Raw genomic sequence first — 23,844 nt, 5'->3', positions numbered from 1 at the left:
AGCAATCATCTCTCTAATCTCTGAACAAGAGTATAGCGCAAAAATAAGATTCCAATACAAAATATGACCCTAGTGCTCTTTTTTTATTTTTTATGTTAGTTCAAGTGGACTCACCAAACGTTCCAACACTTGTCCATAGAGTCCTACATGTATTTCACTCTTGAATGTGTAGTCAGAGTTTCACTTCTACCTTCTACCTTCTCATCTCCTCATCTTTACCTTTGTGTACAAGGCTCTTACATTTACATATGACATATGATAGTTATTTCTATCTTGCATATTCTTCTTTGTAGAAATGTTTTTGAACTTACAGATGATTTTAAATGCTACAACAAAAACTATCTATCATCAACCATTTTCATAATATAAAAAGTAAAGATAACCAAGAATGCTGTAGCTATAAAAAAAACTAAGCATCCAAAGATTTACAGCACAAAACTAGCAATGGCAAAAGATAATGTAAAAGAGTAATAAATTTATAACATGAAGAACACAGCCCTCTGATTTTGCATTGCTCTTTAGCAACCTTCTCGCAATGGTGGAAATGTTCAAATCCAATTCTTTGATCGAAAACCCACCAAGTATTCCTCAATCAATGCACTAAGGACTTCCTTGTACATAATCATTTGATACATTTGATGACAGTGAAGATTTGATGACAGGATCGCTGCCATGTAGCAGAGCCAAACTAATAGCGAAAACCTGTACAGCTGATAATTCTGATTGGAAACTAATTAGATATAGATCATTTTTAACATTCACCATTTCAAATACAGGGGTATGCTGTTGTTTCCCCTGCAATCAAGTTGAACAGTAAGTACTAGGATAAAATCATTGCAGAATTCAGAAAAATAAACTTTCAATCCAATGCAAACAGTAAAACAAGTAGGGTTTAAAAAATCTACAGATCAAGTCTTCCACAGTCCATGACAGTAGAAGATTAACTTTTGGAAAAGATCTATCTTACAATTTAAAAAACATCAATGTTATGGATGACAGTGAACAACTGCTGGTCCCGAACTTCATGTTCTTAAAGCTTTTGTAACAGGTCTTTTCAGAAGCTTTTACCAAATTCTACTCTTGTTGAAGAACTCATGATAATGTAAACCAGTAAATTGACAATTAAATTGAAATGGGTATTCCCAAAGTTGGAATTTTGACAAAAGAATTTACCTTAAAAAGCCTGAATACATCTGATTCCTTAACCTCTGAACATGGAGCAGTCAGCGTGTCTCTATTTTGGCCCTGGTTGTGAAACAGGGTGAGGTTGCAACCAGCATCCCATCCACCACAATCACACTTGCCACCAAATCTCCACCTTTCAATCAAAGATGAGGGTCTGCATGATTTCACTGCTGGCAAACCATGGGCATCTGCTGGTACCATAACTGTTACTGTTGTCTGCTCTTGCTCTCCACAGCTTAAATCAGCCATGCCCAAGGAGTGCACATCAAAAGTGCATGTATATAAACTTGGGGCAGAGCCCACCATTAAAACATTTGTGCACTCTAATTTACTAGAATCATCTTTTACACTCTCTCTTCCTCTTGATCTTGATTGTGCAGAGATTTTCTCAAGAAATTTAAGACCCCATCCCCCTGAATCTGTTGAAAATGTATCTTTATAATTTTGTCCTTCTACACTTTTTGATTGTGTAAAAGGGCTTCTGATCACTATGGCTTCCTGTTCTATACTGGGTAAGACATAGCATTCTTCCTCTGACACATTCGAAATCCTTGTGATTTCCTCTGTCAATGCATGTCTATCCTTAGATCTTGATTTTAATAGATGTCCAAGCGTCATTTTTTTCTTTATATCATGTTTAGAGGAGGAAATGTGACCTGGAATAGGCTCAACATCAATACTGTTGGAATGTATTTTGGAAGAGGATGTTGAAGGTCTAGGAAAAAAATTCAAGGGACTGCTAGTGCTACTGGAAGTAGTCATGTCATGGCTTTGCTGTGTGGCTGCAGTTTCACCAAACAAAACAAACTCAGTTTCCAAAGTGTGTCCTAACCTACCATATCTGTTAAGATTAGGGCACAATGAACTTGAGGCTGTCATCCTTCCCACAAGAGCTAGTCTGTGATCATCCTTTATCATCAATTCTATAAGATTTTTTCCATGCTCTTCCTTTCTTGAAGAATGAATATTTCTACTCCTGTTTGATTTCTTCTTCTTTTGTTTATGACAGTGAAATGTGTACATCCAGTCAAAATCTTCTCTTCCCCTGTTTAATTTCCATCCCTTTGCACCGAATTCCTCTCCATTACAGGAAAATGTATAATATTGTGCATTATTGCTCAGTAAACATTCCAGAAGACCATGCGAGAGAGATAAATGCGAAGGTGAAGCACTCGAATTACTGTCATCTGTTTCTGAATCCATCATCTATGTTTTCCATCATGAGACTTTTCTCAGTTTCTGCAGAAAGTTTTGAGACTTTAACACAAAAATTGATTGAAGGTACAAAATGCTAATTGAGATGAATCTGCCATGAGAATGGGAAAAGTGAAAAAAAGAAATGGAAGAGAATATTCTGCTGATCAGATAAAACTCTGTACTACTGCTATCATATCTGGACTCAAACAAAATTCAAATATATGCACAACCCACAATAAATTTCAGCACATACACTAAACCCATGTCATCAGAAATAGATATAAATATCAAACTCAAATGTGCATATATATTCCTGATCAATTAAACTTCATATTTAAAATACTTCCACCATTGGGATCTCTCCTTAGTTCAGTTCTTCATTGATTTTTTTAACTACATAAAGACGAAATCTTGGAAAGTTCTCATTCTCAGCAACCAGAACAATACACACCATGAATTCCAATATTTCAAAATTCATATTTTGATCGGATATACAAATTCATTAAAATATTATCTGATAAACAAAGCAAAGACATACCAATTCGTTCTAAAAATTTGATTCAGAGATTAAAACCAGACATTTCTTTCCACACTTTCTTGCTCTGATTTCCCATCTCAGATCTGCAGAAGAAAACCAAATCATTAGGTTATGTCACCTATCTGCATCTGCAATCATCCAACACAAAATTTAGATAAGTTCATCTTAGATCTTGTTACTGCTTCTGGTTTAGATTGTGTGTTCGTCATCCATCCTGACAGCTCATAGCATAAAAAGCAATATTTCTAATATAGAGATAAGATCATTTCCAGAGATTTAACATTCTTTAATCAGGACATGCAAAAAATTTCTACATCTAGTGTGAATGCTGAAAACACTTTCAAAGTTTTCTTCATTACCATGTGTTACGACTCAAGTTTTTGTGACCACAAATTCAGTCGAAAGCTTTTCTAATTTATATATAGTGTTATTATTATATACATATATGCTTTGAAACTTGAGAATTCATATTATTTTAATTAGAAAGTAAAGGGGCCTGCGGATCATGTATTATGGACAGTACCTTGTAGTGTGCTGAAACTTGTTTAGGAAATTGAAAAGCCTTTCTGGATTAAAGAAATGAAGAAAACATTACATTTCAGAGAAAAACTTCATCTATAATGTGAAACAAAAATAAAATAAAAAGCAGAACATTGAAAATTTGCATACAGGGAATCGGAGACTTTTGGACAGGCTGACCTAAAAGTTTAGGCAAGTCATGCTTCAAAACATGTGATGATTACTGTAAATAGCAAAAGAAGAATCATTCAATGTATTTTATGTCTAAAATTGACTGAATTCACCCATCCCAACCCACCATGGAACCATCTGGACCCATCAACTTTCGCGAACACAGTAGAAATTCAAGTTCAATACTAAGGAAAGAGGTTCATACTAGAAATGTTTAAAGAGATTAAAATTTTAAATTATGTTGAGTATTAGGAGGATATTTATGTTGGTGTGGTGTTTAAATCAATGTGGTTGGTATATAGATTAATTTTAATTTTAATTTATTATTTAAATATAAAATTTATAAAATTTATGACATTTTTGTTTTTATCAATCTTCTTGTATATAAGAGCTTATTTTTTATGGGCCCCCAATTGACAGAATCTTAGGGCTTGATTGGAGGAATTCCCATAGACTTGTAGGGGGAGTAAGAATGGGGTGATTAAATTTGTTAGGTTCAAATTTCATTTTTTTTTTAATTTTCAAGATAAATCATTATATCTAATTGTCTTTTACACCAACAGACAAATCCATAATAAAAAGGACCAAATACAGGGACAAAAGTGGGATGCCAATAATCACATACCAGCAAACAAATCCACAATAAAAAAGACCAGATTGCATGACAGTGAAAGTGTCACATTAATCTTTATTCAAAACAATTGACAATATTGGATTGACCAAAAACTTTGAAGCTAAAAACTTAAAGGTGAAAAGTACTTCCAGGTGGATGGTGGGATTCCATCTAGCAATCAGCAGAGGCATTCGTTTGGTAGGATGTAGACAAGCCAATGCCTTCTTATTAGGAAGAGAATTTTTTTGTTCCATGGTTTATCCTAGAATCTAGATAGATACGCTGATTTTCTCCTACTACTAAGTTTCCATATACTTCTCACCAAATTCCACATTGACTGCTTACCATTTCTGAAATACGGATAATTGTTCATAGTGACAGTCACCTATTTATACACAATCTCTACTTTATAAAAAGGGAAAAAAAATCTAAATCTTCTAGAAAGGATTCCAGTCAAATTTTTGAGATCATATTTCATCATCAAGATTCGGATGAAAAAAACATCCTTGTTGTAAAAATGGGTCACGCAATATAAGTAGGAAATTCCATGGACTAGATATTGATATCATATTTTTTAAACCATTTTTTTAAAATTTTTTTTTGATAAAAGTGGATAGAACCACTGAACTATATTAAATTTTAAAAGTTTTTTACAATGTCTGGTTCAAAAAGCATTGAAGGGAAAGAACCAGTAAGAAAACCCTTCATTATTGCTTAAGAAAACACAAGCCTATTCTACCCAATACAAAATGCCCATTGGCATAGTACATCAAAAAATCCATCCCAATTACATAAGCCACATTAGATATAAAGGAAGCTGCTAGTAGAAGCATATAGAAGGAAGATTAAAGTATGATCACCAAAGGATGCATAGCCATTGCTGCCAAAAAATACCACCCTGAACCACCCCTATCTATGAAACACAATTCTCCAAGCCATTTGTTAGAATGATACCACATAGTAGAAATGAAACCATAATCAGAGACCTTGTCAAAATAAACATTGTGAACAAGCATAGCAAAACCCAAATGAGGAGAAAGAGAGGATGTTGAAGTCCTCATGGAGCCAAAATAAATCCAATCCACAAAAAAGACCACAAAGTGAACCAAGAAAAAAGCAACAAAAGGAGGAGCTAATTCAAATACCAATTAATCTGTAGATTTCAAGAACTGAAAGACAACCACCAGCTACCAACCTGAACCAAGAGCTTCCGGACGAAATAGAACATTTTGGCAAGTAATACTTAGTGAACAAAAATGAGAGAGACATAAAACCCACCACAGAACTTCCATATATACCATTCACACGAAAGAGCAATATCAAAATATGATGGCAGAAGTATGATGCCACGAAACCACAATTCTCACTACAAACCCAGAAATGAAGCAAAATAACACGTCATTGTAATCATCAGTAAATGATCGAACAAGGAGAACATACGAGCGAAGATACCCAAGACATCCTTCCCAATTTAACCAAACATGATAACACATTAAAAACCAATCACCAAAAAATGATTACATGGAAGTGCCCGCATAGAACAACAAACCATAATCTATAATGAGTACTTCAAAAAGATACTCAAAGCATCGATATAACATGTAATGAGTACTCTTAGAGATACTCAAAGCACCGTTAAAATAACATGCCAACTAAATATGAAATAAAAGCCACACCAACCTTATTCAGAACAAAAAATATGCCAAAACAAACAGGCACACAATTGTAGACCTCACACCCTCCATGTTCCATGTAGAAATTCTTGTCGAATATGCCATTAACAAGGGAGTTCTCATAAGATGAACACCCTCCTCAATGTCACATACGAAAGAAAAGCTACACCAAATAAGGAGAGTGATGAAGACTACAACTATGCCCTTCTTTACTTCAAATATTCCAAAACCAAGGAAGGGATCTCATCCACACTTACCTCTCGCATATTAGCATCACTGTCAATGGCTAAGTTAGCCAAGAAATCTGCAATCTTATTCACTTCCCTATAACAGTGGGAAATCAAGAAGGAATAAAAAACATCTAATTTTTGCAAAATATGATCAAGTATATACTGTAATTGCCAACAATTCGACTTCTTTTTCATGACACTTTGGATAATAACCATAGAATCACTCTCAATTATCAAGTCCTTAATTCCCAAAGATATAGCCATATCCAAACCCAAGGACAAAGCAAAGAATTCTGCACAATTGTTAGACTTGAAACCAATTGCATGACAACAAGCCTGAATAAATCTTACCTTATGATCATAAATTACCATACCAGCCCCTGCCAGGCCAGGGTTCCCACAAGAAGCACCATCAAAATTCAATTTAAAGTGCCCTTGCGGAGGAGGTCTCCAACAAGCAAAATTTCTCTTACTTATAGTATTAGTCTTATTCAAAATAGATCCATGAGAAGGTAAGACTGATAACATTCTCCAGACTCGAGTTACCCTACCATCCCAATGAGAAAAAGAGATAAGGTTTTCCAAATTCTTATAGATAAAAGACAAAGCAACTTCAGAGATGGAAGATTCAATCCTCAATAAAACCTCAGCCAAGGGAGAGCTTGTATGTTTAAAAATCATATTATTACGCTCTAGCCAAATAGTCCAAACCACAATAGATGGAGAAATAATCCAAAGACATGCATAGAAAGATGAGACAAACAGGAGAGGCCAGGCTCTAAAGTGGGAAAGGAGATCCTTACCAATAACAAAGGATAGATTTAGCTTTTCAAACAACCACTGCCAACAAGTATAGGCAAAATCACAGTGCAGAAACAAGTGTGCAGAGGATTCTAAATTTTTATTACAAAAGACACAAGAAAATATTGCAGTAATACCCAACCTGTCCAACCTCATTCCTGTAAGGACCCTATTCTGTACTGCTAACCAAGCAAAAGCACCAGCCTTTGGGAGGCAAACCAGATGCCAAAACAACTTGTATGGCCAAGTAGATAAGTCTTTAGCAACCAAGAGAGAATTATACTCATCCTTAACTGTGTACTTACCAGAGATATTCCTTGTCCAGATAAGTTCATCCTCAGCATTAGAAAGAATTATTACTCTCTCTCCCAACATCTTTTCATATTCCAATTTCACATTCTGATCAATATCTAAAAACTCATTTGATTTCCATCTTGCCACCTTAAGATTCCCACTATACTCAAATTCAAAATAATCAACCACAAAGACACCTCAAAGGGAAGAAAGAGTGGAGATTAAAGGAGACCAATCCCTCGAGTTCACCAGAGGGGGATGTCCATTCCAAACTTCCTCCCAAAACCTAACCTTTCTACCATTATGAACAATCCATGAGAGATGAGGCAAAATCATTGATCTACATTTACATAGAAAATTCCAAATAGCTGAACCAGATGGTAAATTAGAAACTTGAAAAACATACTCCCTTGGTCCGTTGTTTAAATATTTAGCAAACATAATCTGTGCTCAAAAGGAGAACGGTCTTTCATACAATTTCCAAACTAGCTTAGCACCTAAGGCTAAATTCTGACTTGCCAGACTCCTAATACCTGTGCCCCCAAGGATTTTTAGGCAAACAAACTTTATCCCATGCTACTAGAGGGAGTTTCTTCTTACCATCTTTATTATTATTCCAGAGGAAGGACCTAAGAGTATCTTGCAAACTAACAATAGCCGCTTTCGGAGACTGTAAAATAGATATGAGATAAATAGGAACAACATTTAGGACATACTCAATAAGAACAATCTTACCAGCCAAAAATAACCATCTATGATTCCAGGAAAGGATCCTTCTAGAGATAACTGAAATGATCTTATCCCAAAAATCAACTCTACCTTGCTTAATGAAGAAAGGTATACCAAGATAAGAACAAGGAAGATTTCCAGATGCAAATCCCCAAACAATCTTCAATCTTTCCTGAACCAATTGTGAAGCATGAAGGAAAAAAATCTTTGACTTATCAACATTGACTCTCTGACCAAAAAATGATGCATAATTCTATATTATCCCCTTTATCACTCTTGCCTCACCCAAAGAAGCCTGACCAAATAACAAGGTATCATCTGCAAACAAGCAATGAGAAATGCTTTGTGGAACATTTTGAATCTTAATTCCCTTCCAAAACCCTCCCATCTTAGCGGCTCTAATAGCCCAACTAAACATTTCAGCTAGAAGAATGAACAAGAAAGGAGACAGGGGATTCCCCTACCTCAAACCCCTAGAAGAGGAGAAAAAACCACAAGGGGAGTCATTAATTAGAACTGAGAACCTTGCAGAAGAAATACAAGCACGAATCCATTTGACACATGCCTTGGAAAATCCGAATTTTAGTAGAACAACACACAAAGCCACCCATTCTACTCTATCATATGCTTTCATCATATCTAATTTGAGGATCATGGTCGGAATTCTCTGAGTAGAAATAGAATGCAAAACCTCATGCGCCACTATAGCTCCCTCTGTCGTCTCCCTTCCTGGAACAAAACCACCTTGTTCTAAAGAAATGATCCTAGGCTGAATTTTAGCCAACCTTAAAGAAATAGCCTTGGTAAAAATCTTGTACAAAGTATTACATAAAGCAATAGGGCGAAAATCAACAAATGTCTTGGTAACCTCTTTTTTGGGAATAATTGCAATCATTGTAGTATTAAACTCATTCAAAACAAACCTATTCCTTCTAGCTTCCTCAATGGCCAATAAAACATCATTTCCCACAAAATCTCAGGATTTCTGAAAAAATAAAGGAGTAAAACCATTTGGTCTCGGAGACTTATCAGGGTTCATTGCAAAAACAACATTTTTAACTTCATCCAAAGAAAAAGTAGACATCAGCATTTTATTATCTCTCGAAGATACCAAAGAAGGGATATTAGAAGAAATGTTATCATGAAGATCTCCATGCTCTGAAGATAATAGTGACTTAAAAAACCTAACTGCCTCTGAAGCAATATCCTCCTATTTTGTTAAAAGTCTGCCATTTGGACACTCAATACAAGATATCCTATTTCTACTTCTCTTAATTTTTGTTGAAGAGTGATTTTTTTTTGTATTTCTATCACCATCTGAAAGCCAGATCTCCCTCGATTTCCGTCTCCAATAGATTTCTTCTCTAGACAAAACTTCTTCAAGCTCTGCTTTTAGCAATTTTAGTTCATCAAAAACAAGTGGCACCATACCATGTTGAATCACATGTGAATTAAGACATTCAATCATATCTTGAATCCTTTGTTTTTCTTGAAAGATGTTCTTAAAATGCAAGATATTCCATTCTCTGATATTCAATTTCAAAAAACTCAACTTCTTAACAATCTGAAACATTCGGGAACCAGAGCAATAAGGAGCATAACTCCACCATTTTTTGAGCAAATGCAAAAAGGAAGAATCTCTAAACCACATAGGTTCAAATTTAAAAGACGACTTAAAAGGAGCTTTATTTTCCAGAATTGATAGGGAAATTGGAAAATGATCTCACCTCGAAACTGGAAGAATAGAGGAAAATAATTCAAACTCTGAATCAATCCAAACATCTAATAACAAAAAGTGGTCTAGCCTTTCTGCAATTTGTGAAAAACCTCTTTGCATATTTGTCCATGTGAAAATCCCATTCTGAAACTGACAATCAAAGAGACCCATGTCCTTAATGAACATCCCAAAGTCCTCCATAATTTTTTTATTAGGAAGAATACCTCCTTTCTTTTCTCCCAAGTCAGTGATAGCATTAAAATCCCCCCCAAAGATTATAAAGGGACCATGTCTTAAAGGGGAGGAAATCCTCTTAAGCTCTCCCCATAATTTAGACTTCCTTTGAATGCCAGAAGGAACATAAATATTAAAAAGCCAAAATTTAACCTTCGAAAGCTTGCTTTTAACTAAAGCCAACATCCAGTTTACAGCAGAGGCAACTAGCTCAACCTCAATGTTATAGTTATTCCAAAGCAATGCCAAACCCCCTAATGCACCACACGCTGGAGAGGAGAGGAATTCCCACTTTCTCCAAGAAGAAAAAACCAAATTAGCAAATTCTTTTGACAATTTTGTCTCTTGCAACATGAAAATATCACACTTAACTAAGTCCATCTGGGACTTAATTAAGCACCTCTTGTTAGGGGCATTTAAGCCCCTAACATTCCAAGATATAATTCTCATTGCTCTCAAGAGGAGACTGAGGCTCCCCTCTTTCCTTTAGATGGAGAAGACTTTCCTTCTCCAAAACTACTTTGAAGATTTTGCTTCATAGCCCCCGACCTAGTCACAGGAGGGCTGATAACAGACCTCTTATTTCTCTTACCTTTAGGAGTACCATTTTTAGATCACCATGTTCTGTTATTTTATGTTCTCTTCCAAAAATACAAGGGCATATCAACTGTGGTTCTATTGAATGAGGATTTTATGGAGTATTTTAGTTGGTATTTGTGAATTTTTTTATAAATGTGTTTGGAGTTGAATTTACAACTTCTTATGTTGAGGTGTGCTGCGATTAAATTATGGTGACTGGTCTATCTTTGGTTATGGTGTGGTCTATTTTTGGACACCACTCTGAACCACAACAAATGTTGTGGAAGCAGAAGCATAAACCCCAAAAATAAAATATTGCATTACAAATTAATTGAAAAAAATAGTGAAGAAAATGAAATGGAATAGCAGAATAACACATAAGACTTGATTTACATGGTAAAACCTTGACAAAACACCAAAGAAAAAAGTAAGAGTATTCAGAGAAGACAATTACAATCCACACCTGCTGCTATCATAATTGCGCTTGCAATTTTACAATTCAGATTGCCCTTACAATTTACAATTAACAACACTAGCAATTGCTCTTGCAATCTACAATTCTCAACTTTCCTTAAGGCAACCAACTTGACAACCAAGATATATATAATATCTTCAAGATAACACCACCACTAAACATAGAAAAAACATGTTTTATTCCTTTAAAGAAATGAAGATTTTCCTCTAAAAATAGAGATATGATTTCATTTATTGTTTTATTATTGTCACAATCCAACAGTAAGTGTTTAGAGATGCTAGCTTGGCCTACTCTGTTGACCTAGACTTTGATACTATGTTAAACTTTTCATGGATCATCTAGGAGTTAAATTTAGGTATTCATAAATGGACCCTTGGTTTGCTGATGAAGTTGAATGGTTCTTAATAAGCCCACGAGTGATCAAGTCTTGTTGAGTGCAAGGCTCCAACATCAAAAGAGATGAAGTCGGGAATGTGTCTTGGGCGAATTTGACGGAATGAATAGCCCCCAGTTCTTAGCTCTAAGCCCAAGAGGTTTCATCGTAAGACTTGTGCTCCCATATTGATTAGCTAAAACGACTTTGTGAGTGACAAATCCTCCATCAATTAAAAAATTAGATATTCAAAGTCTTAAATTCTATAGATCCCCAAAAATAAAATATCAAATATGCTTTGAAGAATTTGCTCAAATGTTGTTTTTGGAAGTGGGCAGAGGGATGAGGAAGTAATGCCAACTTACTAAGCTACCTTCTACATTGATGTTATGTCTATATCCAATAAATTTGATTACCTTAATCTTATTAAAAAAATTGATGTTATATTAAAATATAATAAATATTATAAAAAGGGCCTACTTTATTTTTATATATATATTTTTATGTTTTATTTTGAATCATTTATTAAAAAAATTAAAATTAAGAAACATTGATAAAACGCTTCATTGTTTTTCTTCACCTTCCTAGAATATGAAGAGGAGCACCAACATGAAAGAAATAGTGTTAGCATCGTAATCATGGAAAGGTCGTTGCACATATTTTGAAGCATAGAATTTCGGGTTTAGCTCTCACTTTTTAAACTAGATATTTCTTGGATATTTAAGCTTAGGATTAATTCGTTGTATAATATCAATTAAAAAATCAAACTTTTATTATGATTAGTTTTGACAGATTTTTTAGGAATTACATGTTGAATTTAGTGAGAAAGGAATAATTTTAAAAAGTGGTTTCTTTCTTATGGCATATCTTATTTTGATTTGTACATTCTTTAATATATAGTTCTTTTCTTGTAAAAGTGAAAAAATACACATTCTGTATTTTTTATTAGTTTATTTTTTGAAATGTAATGATTAATGTAAAAGAGGTAGTTTTTACATAGAAGTTGGTAGTTATTTTGAGTTTTGACTAGAGTTAATTTTTAAGGATCTAGATTTGATTTGTAGATTTTCTATTTTTTGATTTATTAAATGTATATGCGTGGTTTTGAGCCACAATATTGATTTTGACTCCTAAATTTCCAAATTCAAATTTTAAGTTGGGTCCAAGACAAGTATGTTTCAACTAACCATTATTTGCTAATTTGAATGCAAAATATTGAAACTTGTTGTACACACAAAAAAAGGGTTAGCACCTAGTGTACCAATGAGACTTTAGATTGAAAGATTCAAATATAAGCATATAAACAAGAATATACAAAATCCCTCAAGAGCATCCCACTGTCCTCTATCCCCAAGAACTTAGTGCATCTGCAGTGTTAGTGCTCTCAGATTATGCACAAGATTCAACTAAATGACAACTTAGAGAATGAGATTTCTAAAATGATGTGCAATTTAAGCTAAATGAGAGCTACATGCATGATATACAAGCTAATATGGAGCTAACATGAAGATATAAACATGATATAAACAAGATGTTAAGCTAAAAGCATGCTAAATAAGCTAGATGATACTAAATGGATGCACAAGCTAGATGGAAATGAGCATTAGTATGATGCAAAAATAAGAGATGATCTTCATGCATGGAGATGGTTATAGGCTTTCCAAGGCTAAGGGTGAGATGACATGGAAGCAAGGGTTGAGATTCAATCTGGCAAATTGGTTGGTGAGGATGCAAAAATCATTTATGATGGTAGATGGAAGATGAGAATTTATTGCCAAGCCATGGGTCAAGAAAGCAACATAGAGTAAATAGGTATGGAGCAAGCAAGGTCCAAGTACCTATATGTAAGATCCAAGTACCTAGATGCAAGAAGCAAGGAGGATTTTGGGTACCTAAGTGTAAGACTTAAGTACCCAAAATGCATGTGCAAAGAAGGTTCAAATACACAAGTGTAAGGATTGAGTACTTTGGAAGTACCCAAGTGGTGTAATGCAAGTAAGGTCCAAGTACCGATGTGATGTGAGGATATTTGACCTTTTTATTTTTTAAAATAGCTATTTACTTGCAACATGCTGATGTATCATGATGAGGTGGAAAGAGGAGTGGGGATGTGTATTTGTAGGAGAATGCAAGTGGGGTGGAATATTTGTGTTTTTAGAAGAATTTTGAAAAAATGAATTATATAATTAAATTGAGGAACTTAACTATATAATAGAAGAATATTAAATAACCTTTGCATCTAGATTAATTAATTGAGCCAGATTTATGTGTATACACTTGCATGCAAAGTGTTGTATTCAAAGAAAACTCTAATTTATCCATCCATACATTTGTCATGCCATTAAAGCATCAACAAATATCATTTTTTGTATATTTATAAGGATAAATACGACATTGAATTTTTCTTGACTTGTCTTCAAACTTGTTCGACATGTGAAATTGATTTTAAGTGTTTGACAAAGGAAAAAATAGTAGCACAACAAAATCCAACTATATTTTTATATAGCACCAAGTCCAAATAGAAAAAATGAATATTTAAATTTGTAGGTTGGAGATGTAAATATCAAAGTTGTAATAGGAGATTAAATATGAAAATTTAGAATTGAAGATGCATATGCATTGATCAATTCTATAGATGTGGAAATTGAACCTTTGTGCATGAATATGGGCAACTTTACACCATGATCACATGAGTTATTGATATCGAGTCAAATCATCTCACTAAGATTTTATTGGAATCTCAAATTCATGTCAAGCAAAGGAATCAAAATCAAGTCCTAAAGGGTACACAAAAGAGATATTATAAACAATCTAAATGAGACTCGGTATAACCAAGGAGTTGGATTGACAAGATACTAAATTGATTTGATAGGTTGTTTTTGTGTTGAAAAAATAGTTTGATGGTTTTTGTCTACAATGTCTAATTTTTAATGTTTGATATGATGAATGATAGAAAATTGTTTTATAATATTTCAAGTGTGTAGTTTTGCACAATATTTTTTGTTTACTTTGTTTTATTGGCTAAGACTCATTGGATATTCATAAAATTAAGTTGTCAAGCTCCAATATTAATATTGAAAAGCTACTTTGTTATAAGTATTATTCTATTTGTATTGTATGATCAAGTCTTGATAAAGCATGTATATTTGATGAGTTCAATGGATTGGAATGTTAGTAAATAGTATATGGATTCCAAATAGAGAGATGTAAGAATGAGATCATAAAATAATATCTCTCAACTATCTTATAAACAAGCATACCTACTAGATGGGAAAATCAAGTTTGTAAGAATACAAACCTTGCCTATTTGAATAAATAATGTAAAGGATTGAGTTTGTGATTGCGATTTTTGATTGGTTTTGATGTTGTTTTATATTTTTAAATGTGTTGGTTTGCATAATGTATGAAATGAATTGTGCAAAGGAACATCTATTTTGTAAGAAGATATTAATCACTAACTTGTGCTAACTACTAATCTACCTAACCATCTAAAAAAATTATTCTAAAAATAACTAAGGAATTGGAAATGAAAGCATATTAAAAAAAATTAAGACTACCTAAATTCTAACATTTGATTAGAGGCCATTGGGCCAAGAGCATCTTGAAGAAGCAAAAAATGGAAGCAAGACTAAAAATTTTCCTTGGAAGATCTCCATCCTTCTCTATCGAGCCCCCTCTCGCTCAATCAAACATTAGTGAAAGTAAGGATACTCAAATCAGAAGTCTTAGAGATGTAAACCTTCTAGACATACTAGAGGGTAGAATTGACTAATAATTCAAGCTATATAGTGGTTGAATAACATAAACAAAATTAATAATGTAGATGCATAAGTTGTATCTAAGTGAATTGATTGCATAGACTTGTTGATAAAGGCAATTAAAAGGGGAAGCAACGAAATGGGCTTGATAAGTTGCAAATCAATCAATTTATATTAAAAAGATAAGTATGTACATCTATATTTTGCACAAAAGTGTATTGGGAAATCTCTAAACTATGGGAAATAATTTATCTTTGCAAACATTTTCTACATCTATTCTACACATAATGAGAATATTTTGGACAAGTTTGAAGTGAATGAAAGGCTAAATACATGAAAAATAAAGAGACAAAATTTGACATTAAAACTCTCCTAACATAAAAGATCAACCTACTCACCTATTGCACAATAGTTAAAAAATATAATTTTAATAGTTTAATCATGGAATCCTTAAGAACTAAAACTAGTTTTGGGCATATTAGGTATATTAGATGCTAAAATGAACTTCTAATGAATGATTATGTAGTACCCCTACTCGTTTGAACTCATTAGACTCATATTTTATTATTGTTTGTTTTCAGTGGATAAATTACCATGATGTGTTATTCAAATTTTTATGACATTATTTCATATACATAATTTATTTGCAGTATTTCAGTACTTGTGATTTATGGCATTTTATGGATTATTGTTATGTACTGACATTTTACTTTATCTATGCAATGTGTAATTATATGTTGTGTGTCTGCGAGTGTATTGGATGCAAGGGGACGATTTTCCTTCACTCATTTCGGTGAGACAGGGAATGTCGCGATTCTCCTTCATCGGTGTGTATGTCGTGTTTTCTATATCGTATATATGCATGTGTGGTTCGGCGATGCATGATATTGTAGTTACAAGTAACGGGTAGGTACGGGGTATCGTCTCCACCTAGCTTCACAGGTCTAAGCATGCCTTATATTTTTCGATGGAAGTGGAGGAGATATTAGTTGACCCTATTTTACTTAGTTACACTCGTGTGAGTGTCGTCAGTTGGTCGTCCAGTCAGTTAGTTTGGCCTTCGTATTTTGGTGTTTGATCTTTTTATGAGTGTTTGCTTGATATTTGTTCAGTTTGTGTGTTTTAGTGGATTTGAATTAATTAATTAATTAAGTTTATGGAATTATCTCATAGTTGAATTGTTTATGCATTGAGATTATAAATTTAGTTAATTAAAAGAAATTAATAAATTAAGTTGCAAGCTGCATGATATTAGAAATATATTTTTATTTAAATTTGTGTGGAAAAATAAATTAAATTAATTGTATTTGTTATTTCCTAGAATTTTAAATAAATAAAAGAATAAAAGAATAAATAAATAAATGAATAAAAGAATTAATTAGAATTAAAGTATTGTTTTAATTTCTTTATTTAGAAAATTAATTAATTTGCATGAGAAAAGAAAAGAAAGAATAATGAATTTTAATTATTGCATGTTAGCTTATCTTTTGTTATAAAATTAGAAAAGAAAATAAAATTGTTTTTATTCTAAATTTAAGTTTTTGAGAAAAAGCTATTGAACCTAGAATTTTAGTTTAAATAGGGAAATAGGTCTTTATTTTAGATACACAGGAAACAGGTCAGGAAATTAGGAGAAGAAATTTATTGGAAAGATTAGGGCTCTTCTACAAAATTCTTCCAAGAAAGCTATACCAGGTTGGATGGCTTCTTTTGATTGTTGTTTTTAAGAAAATATTTCTATTTCTTCTATCTCTCTGAATGATGTGTGTATTAAGGTATTTGTCAAATTTGAAATCCTGTCTGATTATTTCTTGATTCTGGTTAAATTCAATTCCTGAAGTTAAATTTTGGTTATTAGAAAGAAATTATCTCTTGAGTGTTTGTGGATTTGATTTTGAGAAATTTGGGAGTTTATTATGGCAAATTTTGCCAAGATTTTTATTGTGCATGAAATTGCAAGATTTGGGAGGAATGGGGTTTATCAGAGAAATCATTCCCTTTTGTTTGTTTTATTCCGATATTGGTTATGACAGTCTTTTAATTGTATCATTGGGAAAATTGTTAATTTTTTTAGAAATAAATTTAATTATAAATTAAATTTATTGGGTGATTTACGTTTTTGGGAAATATTTAAAAAAAAAATATTGTAAAGGATTAAATTCTGTAAAAAAAAATTAAATAATTGGCAAAGTATTGTTTTTTTTTGTTATGGAATTTACTGTTAAGAAATTAATTTAAAAAAAAAAATAAAAAAAATATATATAAATTAAAATATAATAGGTAGGGAGCTACCTACGGTAGCAGTGCTACTGGCGGTAGCATGGGCTACCGTGCACAGTGGCGGCAATTATATATATATATATATATATATATATAGATATATATATATATATATAATCAATTTATAATATGGGTGTTATCATAAAAGCTTATAATTTTTAGATTTTATATGTATGTTGGGAAATGCATTACGAGATTAATTTTTATGTGATTTTATTTGACTTATTGGACAAATGACAAAATTAATTTATTTAATAAAGTTTTAATTCTTATTGTCTGGAAAATCTGTAATTGCAAGTTATTTATGCTTTTGGTTGTTTTAAGAAAAGATTGCCTATATTAGGTTCTTGTGTAAATGGTGTTTTCAGTCAAGCTTAATTTCATTGCAATTCTGGTTGAGATGTCATTGTGTCCTATGTTGCTATATCTCCTTGGCCAGGTGTTTTTGTATAACCTTATTGATATGAGCCATTGTGTGTTTTTGTCCAAATAGTCAATTTTGGGTTAGTGATTGTGTAGCCTTCACCTATGCTTTGTCAGGATTAGTTATGGATGTTTGTTTTGCCATAGAGTTCTCGTAGAGAGCCCTTTCCCGTTAGTGTCCTATGAGAGAGAGTGGCTTTTGAGCGGGGGCCGTACCCAAAGTGGATGACAGGATAACCTATCGGAAGTCAGATAAAAAGTGATAACCTAATAATTGATTAGGGGGTGGGTAGAATAAATATTAATTAAGATAATGTACCTAGTGCATAGGTATAGTGCTTGTACATGGCTCATAATGTTATGAGAAGGTTTGGAATGGCAAACTTACCACCTTGTCTTCATGAAAGGATTGGTAGGGTCTGCATGAGACTTAGTTGGAACCGAAGGCTCGAGAGAGGTTACCAGGATAACCCACGATGGGGGCTGAGACCTATTGAGGTTATACCATGGTATCCATCTTAAGCTATGCGATGACACTCTCTCTTTAGAGTCACTAGTGTTTTGTGAGTTGAGTTACATGGATGTTTGCAGAGTCTTGTAGTCCTTTCGTACTTGTCTTAGTTCGCTTGCTTGAGGGTTTACTACTATCTCCTAGCACGGTGGGGTGGTTCCATTTCAGGATCACATGGTCGGGTGGTAGTGCCACTTCCCATCGGATGTTCTGGATTGTATCTTCAGGCGAAGAAAGGCTTCGCTGGTGTTTCTTGGTTCATGATTCATGTACTAGCTCATGTTCGGGATCATTGTTCAGTTGAGACCTTATGGTCATTGTATCAACTTTTATGTAACCTTGATATTGTAACTTTGTAATCTGTGGCATTATTGGAAGCCATGTATTTATGAATATTGTAATAGTATGTCAGTGGAATGTATGTTATTTCAGTTGCTTTGATCTTATGTTAAAGTGTTTTGTGGAAATTGGATACATTGGAATACTTTCATTTCTTCATTATGAAATTTAGATGTATGTGTAGTTTTAACCTTAAGCATTTAATTTATCTAATTAAATGGACAATTGGATTAACTGTGGTGTTAATATAATCTACGAATTAATCTTCATTGGTAACCCTTAGGAAATCATATGTTAGACTTTCGCTGTGTTATTAAATGTGCAATGGTTATAGTTAGTGCACTTAGTCTTAAAAAAAAATTTATTGCACCCTTTAGTTGCCTAGTTGTGTTGTTTTCCTTTAGGGCTCCTGGCGGGGCATTACATTTGGTATCAGAGCCCAAGTTTCAACACTGGGTACTCTGGGTTTGTAGTGTGTCTTTTAGTTGACATCATGCTTAGGTCATAATGTTGTATCTCTCTTGTCTTATCATTGCTATAGATCTGCACCGTTTTCTCTTTTATGGTACCAGGTCATGGCTAGGAAAGCTAGAGGAGGTGGCCGTACGGGTGGTCGCAAATGAGGCAGAGGTGGAGGATGGGGTCGTGGTTCTAACCATCATAGTCCTTCACCACCACCCACTCATGTGAGTGTTGAGCTGGAACAGTCAGTTCATCAGGAGCAGGAACAGTCTATTCAGCAGAATTCTCAGCATGCAGGAGAGCAGGTTCCCACAAGGGAAGAGCTGAGACATATGTTTCAGGAGGTTCTGGCTAGGTTAGGCCAAAGGCCCGAGTTTGAGCAACCTATTCATGCTCAGGTTGAGGAGCTACTTCAGCAAGTTCCAGAGGAGAGAGAGAGGGAGATATCACCCAGGAGGAGGGAGATTCCAGCTGTCCAAGATCCACCTTCCTTGGGTCACATAAAGGACTTGATGAGGTCCAATCCTCCTTACTTTGATGGTATGGGTATTGGTCTTGAGGCAGAGACCTGGCTCATCGGTTTGGATCGGTGTTTCGCTATGTTTCCATATAGTAGCAACACCAAGGTGAGATGTGCTATTATGCATCTCAATAATTTTGCTTCAATCTGGTGGAGATTAGAGGAGGAGAAGATCAATGTATGCATTAACACCATTACATGGGAGCTATTTCTGGAGAGATTCAGGGCAGAATTTCTCTCACCCCAGTGGAGGCAGACTTGAGCAGATGAGTTCTATGCCTTGCGTCAGAATGGGATGACAATAGACCAGTATGAGCACAAGTTCTATGAGCTCAAACAGTATGTCAGGATTGGTAATGACGAAGCTATGCTTGTCCAACACTTCTTGAGGGGGCTGAATGACCGCATTAGTGGATGAGTGAGGGTGTTTGAACCACCTTCAGTTGAGATAGCCGTGGTGAAAGCCAAATTAGTTGAGTTGAACCTTAGTCGTGCACTTGGTGGTTAGACGGGTGTGCAGATAGGGAGTGCACCTTCCAGTGGGAATAGAGCTCGTGGGAATCAGTCCCAGTCAGCTGCACTGTTTAGGACTCCTCAGGCACCCGCTAAGGGTGGACAATAGCAGTAGCAACAGTCGAAACCGAAATAGTTCCAGGGCCAGAAGAGTGGCAATTCTTAGTTTAAGAAGAACAAGAACTGGCAGAGGGGTAGACAAGGCCCTACAGGGCAGACCTCACAGAGTGCATCTCACGCCCCTAGCTAGGGTAGTTTCCAGCAGTCTAGTGGACCGACAGGTAATAGAGGAGCTTGCTTCTCTTGTGGACAATCTGGTCACAGAGCTGCACAGTTCCCTCAACATTTCCACAACACTGGTAGTCAGAGGCCAGCAACATCAGATCCTACATTGGGAGATGCAGGGAGATCCCATAGAGTGTTTGCAGCGGTAGATGACTGCCAAGCTGATCATCAGGGTACAGTCATTGAGGCAGCAGGTATGTTGCATGGAGTCCCTATCTCTGTACTTTTTGATTCTGGAGCTTCAAATTCTTTTATTTCTTCATCCATCGTGGAGCAGTACGGACTTACGTCTGCTAAGCAAGCGGATAGGTGGCAAGTAGAGTTGGCTATAGGTGTCCATGTTTCTATAGATGCCTTTGTTCCCAGTTGTGAGTTGAACCTAGGAACCATAGTTACTTCAGTTGACCTTCGAGTTATTCCTTTGGGTTCTTATGGAGTTGTATTGGGGATGGATTGGCTATCATTTCACAGTGCTCGTGTAGATTGTCGCAAGAAGATAGTGGAGTGTTTAGATGACCTTGGCAGAGAAGTGGAGATTGTGGGAGTTCAGAGGGCAATATCCCTGCGTATGATCTCCACTATGCAACTTAAGCGGTGCATGCGTAGAGGATGTCATCTTTTTACAGTTACTCTTGAGGGAATGGATGATTCAAAGAGTCAAGAAATCACTCTTGATAGTCACTCTATTCTTAGAGAGTATGTTGATGTGTTTCCATTGGATATTCCTGCTATGCCTTTGAAGTGAGACATAGAATTTCGTGTCGATTTGGTTCCTGGTGCAGAACCTATTTCGAGAGCTCCATATCGGATGACTACTCAGGAGTTGAGTGAGTTGAAATTGTAGATAGAAGAATTGTTGGCCAAGGGATTCATTCGTCCTAGTGTTTCCCCTTGGGGTGTACTTATTATCTTCGTTAAGAAGAAAGATGGTTCTCTTTGGTTATGCATTGATTACCGATAGCTGAATAAGGTAACCATCCGGAATAGATACCCATTGCCTCGTATAGATGACCTTTTTGATCAGGTTAAGGGAGCCAAGGTGTTCTCTAAGATTGACTTGAAGTTTGCATACCATCAGTTGCACATTTAGGATGCAGACATTCATAAGACAACGTTTCGTACTCGTTATGGTCACTATGAGTTCACAGTGGTGCCATTCAGGTTGACGAACACACCTTCAATTTTCATGAGCTTAATGAATGGGGTTTTTCGCACCTACCTTGATCGTTTCATCATTGTATTCTTGGATGACATTCTGATTTATTCTAGATCTATGGAGGAGCATGAGGGTCACTTACGTCAGGTATTGCAGTGCTTGAGGGAGAATCAACTTTTATGCCAATTTGGCAAAGTGTGACTTCTTCCAGACTGAGGTGAACTATCTTGGTCATGTGGTTTCGGGAGAAGGTATATCCGTGGATCCTTCAACGATCCAAGCCATTGTTGATTGGCTAGAGCTGACCAATGTTTCAGAAGTTAGGAGTTTAATGGGTTTGGCTTGATATTATCGTCGCTTTGTTGAAGGCTTTTCTCGGATAGGACACCCAATTACTTCTCTTCAGAGAAAAGGGAAGAAGTTTGTTTGGTCAAAACAATGTGAAGCAGCTTTAAGGACCTTGAAGGAACTCCTTGTCAGTGCTCTGATTTTGGCAGTTCCTGATCCATCTAGAGATTTTATGGTATGCACAGATGCCTCTTTGGAAGGTATAGGTGTAGTGCTTATGCAGGATGGACGTGTGGTTGCTTATGAGTCTCACAAAATCAAGAACCACGAGTTGAACTATCCAGTTCACGATTTAGAGTTGGCAGCTGTAGTTCATGCTTTGTTTAGATGGTGACATTTCTTGTTAGGGCGTCAGTTTGAGCTGCATAGTGATCACCGCAGTTTACAGTATATATTCACGCAACTGAACTTGAATGCTCGACAACGGAGATGGATGGAATTATTCTGCGAGTATGATTTTGAGGTTTGTTATATTTAGGGGAAAGAGAATGTAGTGGTCGATGCTTTGAGTCGTAGGCGGCATGAAGTTTCAGCATTGTCCCTTGGAGTAGATTTGAGAGAGAGAATTCTAGGAGTTCTTCCTCAAGATACTTGGTATCAAGATGTTAGAGCTGTGATAGAGTCCGGAAGGCCTTTAGAGGGTAGATTTTCTAGATATAACCTTGAAGCAGATGGACTGCTTTATCACCATGGACATATCTATGTACCTCCTTTGGAGGGTCTTCATGTTTTAATCATGACTGAGGCCCATCGTGCACCTTATTCAACACATCCAGGTGTCAAAAAGCTGCACATAGATCTTAGATAAATTTATCATTGGGCTAGTATGAAATGTGACATTGCTGATTTTGTGTCGAAGTGTTTAGAGTGTCAACGAGTGAAGACAGAGCATCAGCACCCAGCAGGGCTTTTACAGCCTAATTTGGTACCGGATTGGAAATGGGATATCGTTTCCATGGATTTCATTGTTGGATTTCCTGTCTCTTCGCGTCGCCATGATGCTATCATGGTCATTGTTGATAGATTGACTAAGGTTGCTTATTTTGTTCCTATTCGAGCTTCCTATACGGTAGAAGTGGTGGCACGAGTCTTCTTGGAAGATGTAGTGAGATTACATGGGATTCTGAGGCAGATCATATCTGATAGAGATCCTGTCTTTACTTCAGCATTGTGGACCTCACTTCAGCATGCTTTGGGGACTCAGTTGAACTTTAGTTCATCTTATCATCCAGAGATAGACGGTTAGATAGAGCGAGTGAATCAAGTGTTAGAGGACATGCTTCACATGTATGTGATGGACTAGCAGTCACGTTGGGAGGACTATATCTATCTAGTGGAGTTTTCTTATAACAATGGATATCATAGCTCCATAGGTATGTCCCCCTTTCAGGCATTGTACGGTCATCCTTGCCGCACTCCTTTGAGTTGGGACCGGATATTCTTTGAGAGATGGAGCACTAGGTAGATAGGATTCGTGAGCATTTAGTATCGGCACAGGATAGACAGAAGAAGAATGCAGATGCTCATAGGGTAGATCGTCAATTTTCTATTGGTGACCGTGTGTTCATGAGAGTACATCCGAGGAAGAGTCCGATCCGTTATGGAAAGGGTTCTAAGTTGGCGCCTCAATTTGTTGGACCTTTTGAGATCCTTGAGAGGATAGGACCTATTGCCTACTATCTTGCCTTGCCACCAAGTCTATCCCGCATCCACGATGTCTTTCATGTTTCAGTTCTTCGACCTTATTATTCGGATGTGACACATGTTCTTGATTGGAACTCTTTGCAGGTCGAGGACGGGCAACTTTCCATGGAGCCCGTGCACATTCTTCAACGTCGGGATTTGATCCTCAAGGGTCGCACCATCGACCAGGTAAGTGTCCTATGGGACCCAAATGATGAGACCTTGGCGACTTGGGAGG

The 23,844-nt window shown here is 35.6% G+C and overlaps 1 protein-coding gene across 10 annotated transcripts; it reads right to left on the bottom strand.

Annotated features, from left to right (window-relative positions):
• Positions 1–455: 455 nt before the first annotated feature.
• Positions 456–3,774, bottom strand: LOC131066674 (uncharacterized). Of its 10 annotated transcripts, none has more exons than XM_058001495.2 (5): positions 3,590–3,774; positions 3,444–3,486; positions 2,921–3,003; positions 1,174–2,491; positions 456–795 (listed from the first exon to the last, which is right to left on the bottom strand). In XM_058001495.2, the coding sequence occupies exons 4-5, from the start codon at positions 2,389–2,391 to the stop codon at positions 601–603; spliced, it is 1,413 nt and encodes a 470-aa protein (XP_057857478.1). In that variant the 5' UTR covers positions 2,392–2,491; positions 2,921–3,003; positions 3,444–3,486; positions 3,590–3,774; the 3' UTR covers positions 456–600. The 10 variants fall into 10 exon arrangements, with proteins under 10 accessions (XP_057857478.1, XP_057857472.1, XP_057857474.1 ...); XM_058001489.2 differs by having other exon boundaries at positions 1,174–2,424; positions 3,590–3,773; XM_058001491.2 differs by having other exon boundaries at positions 1,174–2,424; positions 2,921–3,048; positions 3,620–3,773.
• Between the last annotated feature and the right edge of the window lie 20,070 nt (positions 3,775–23,844).

The sequence above is a fragment of the Cryptomeria japonica genome, chromosome 3, assembly GCF_030272615.1.
Source record: "Cryptomeria japonica chromosome 3, Sugi_1.0, whole genome shotgun sequence".
NCBI classification, from domain to species: domain Eukaryota; kingdom Viridiplantae; phylum Streptophyta; class Pinopsida; order Cupressales; family Cupressaceae; genus Cryptomeria; species Cryptomeria japonica.
The sequence above is the reverse complement of the archived record's forward strand: the minus strand, read 5'-3'. Positions and strand labels throughout refer to the sequence as shown.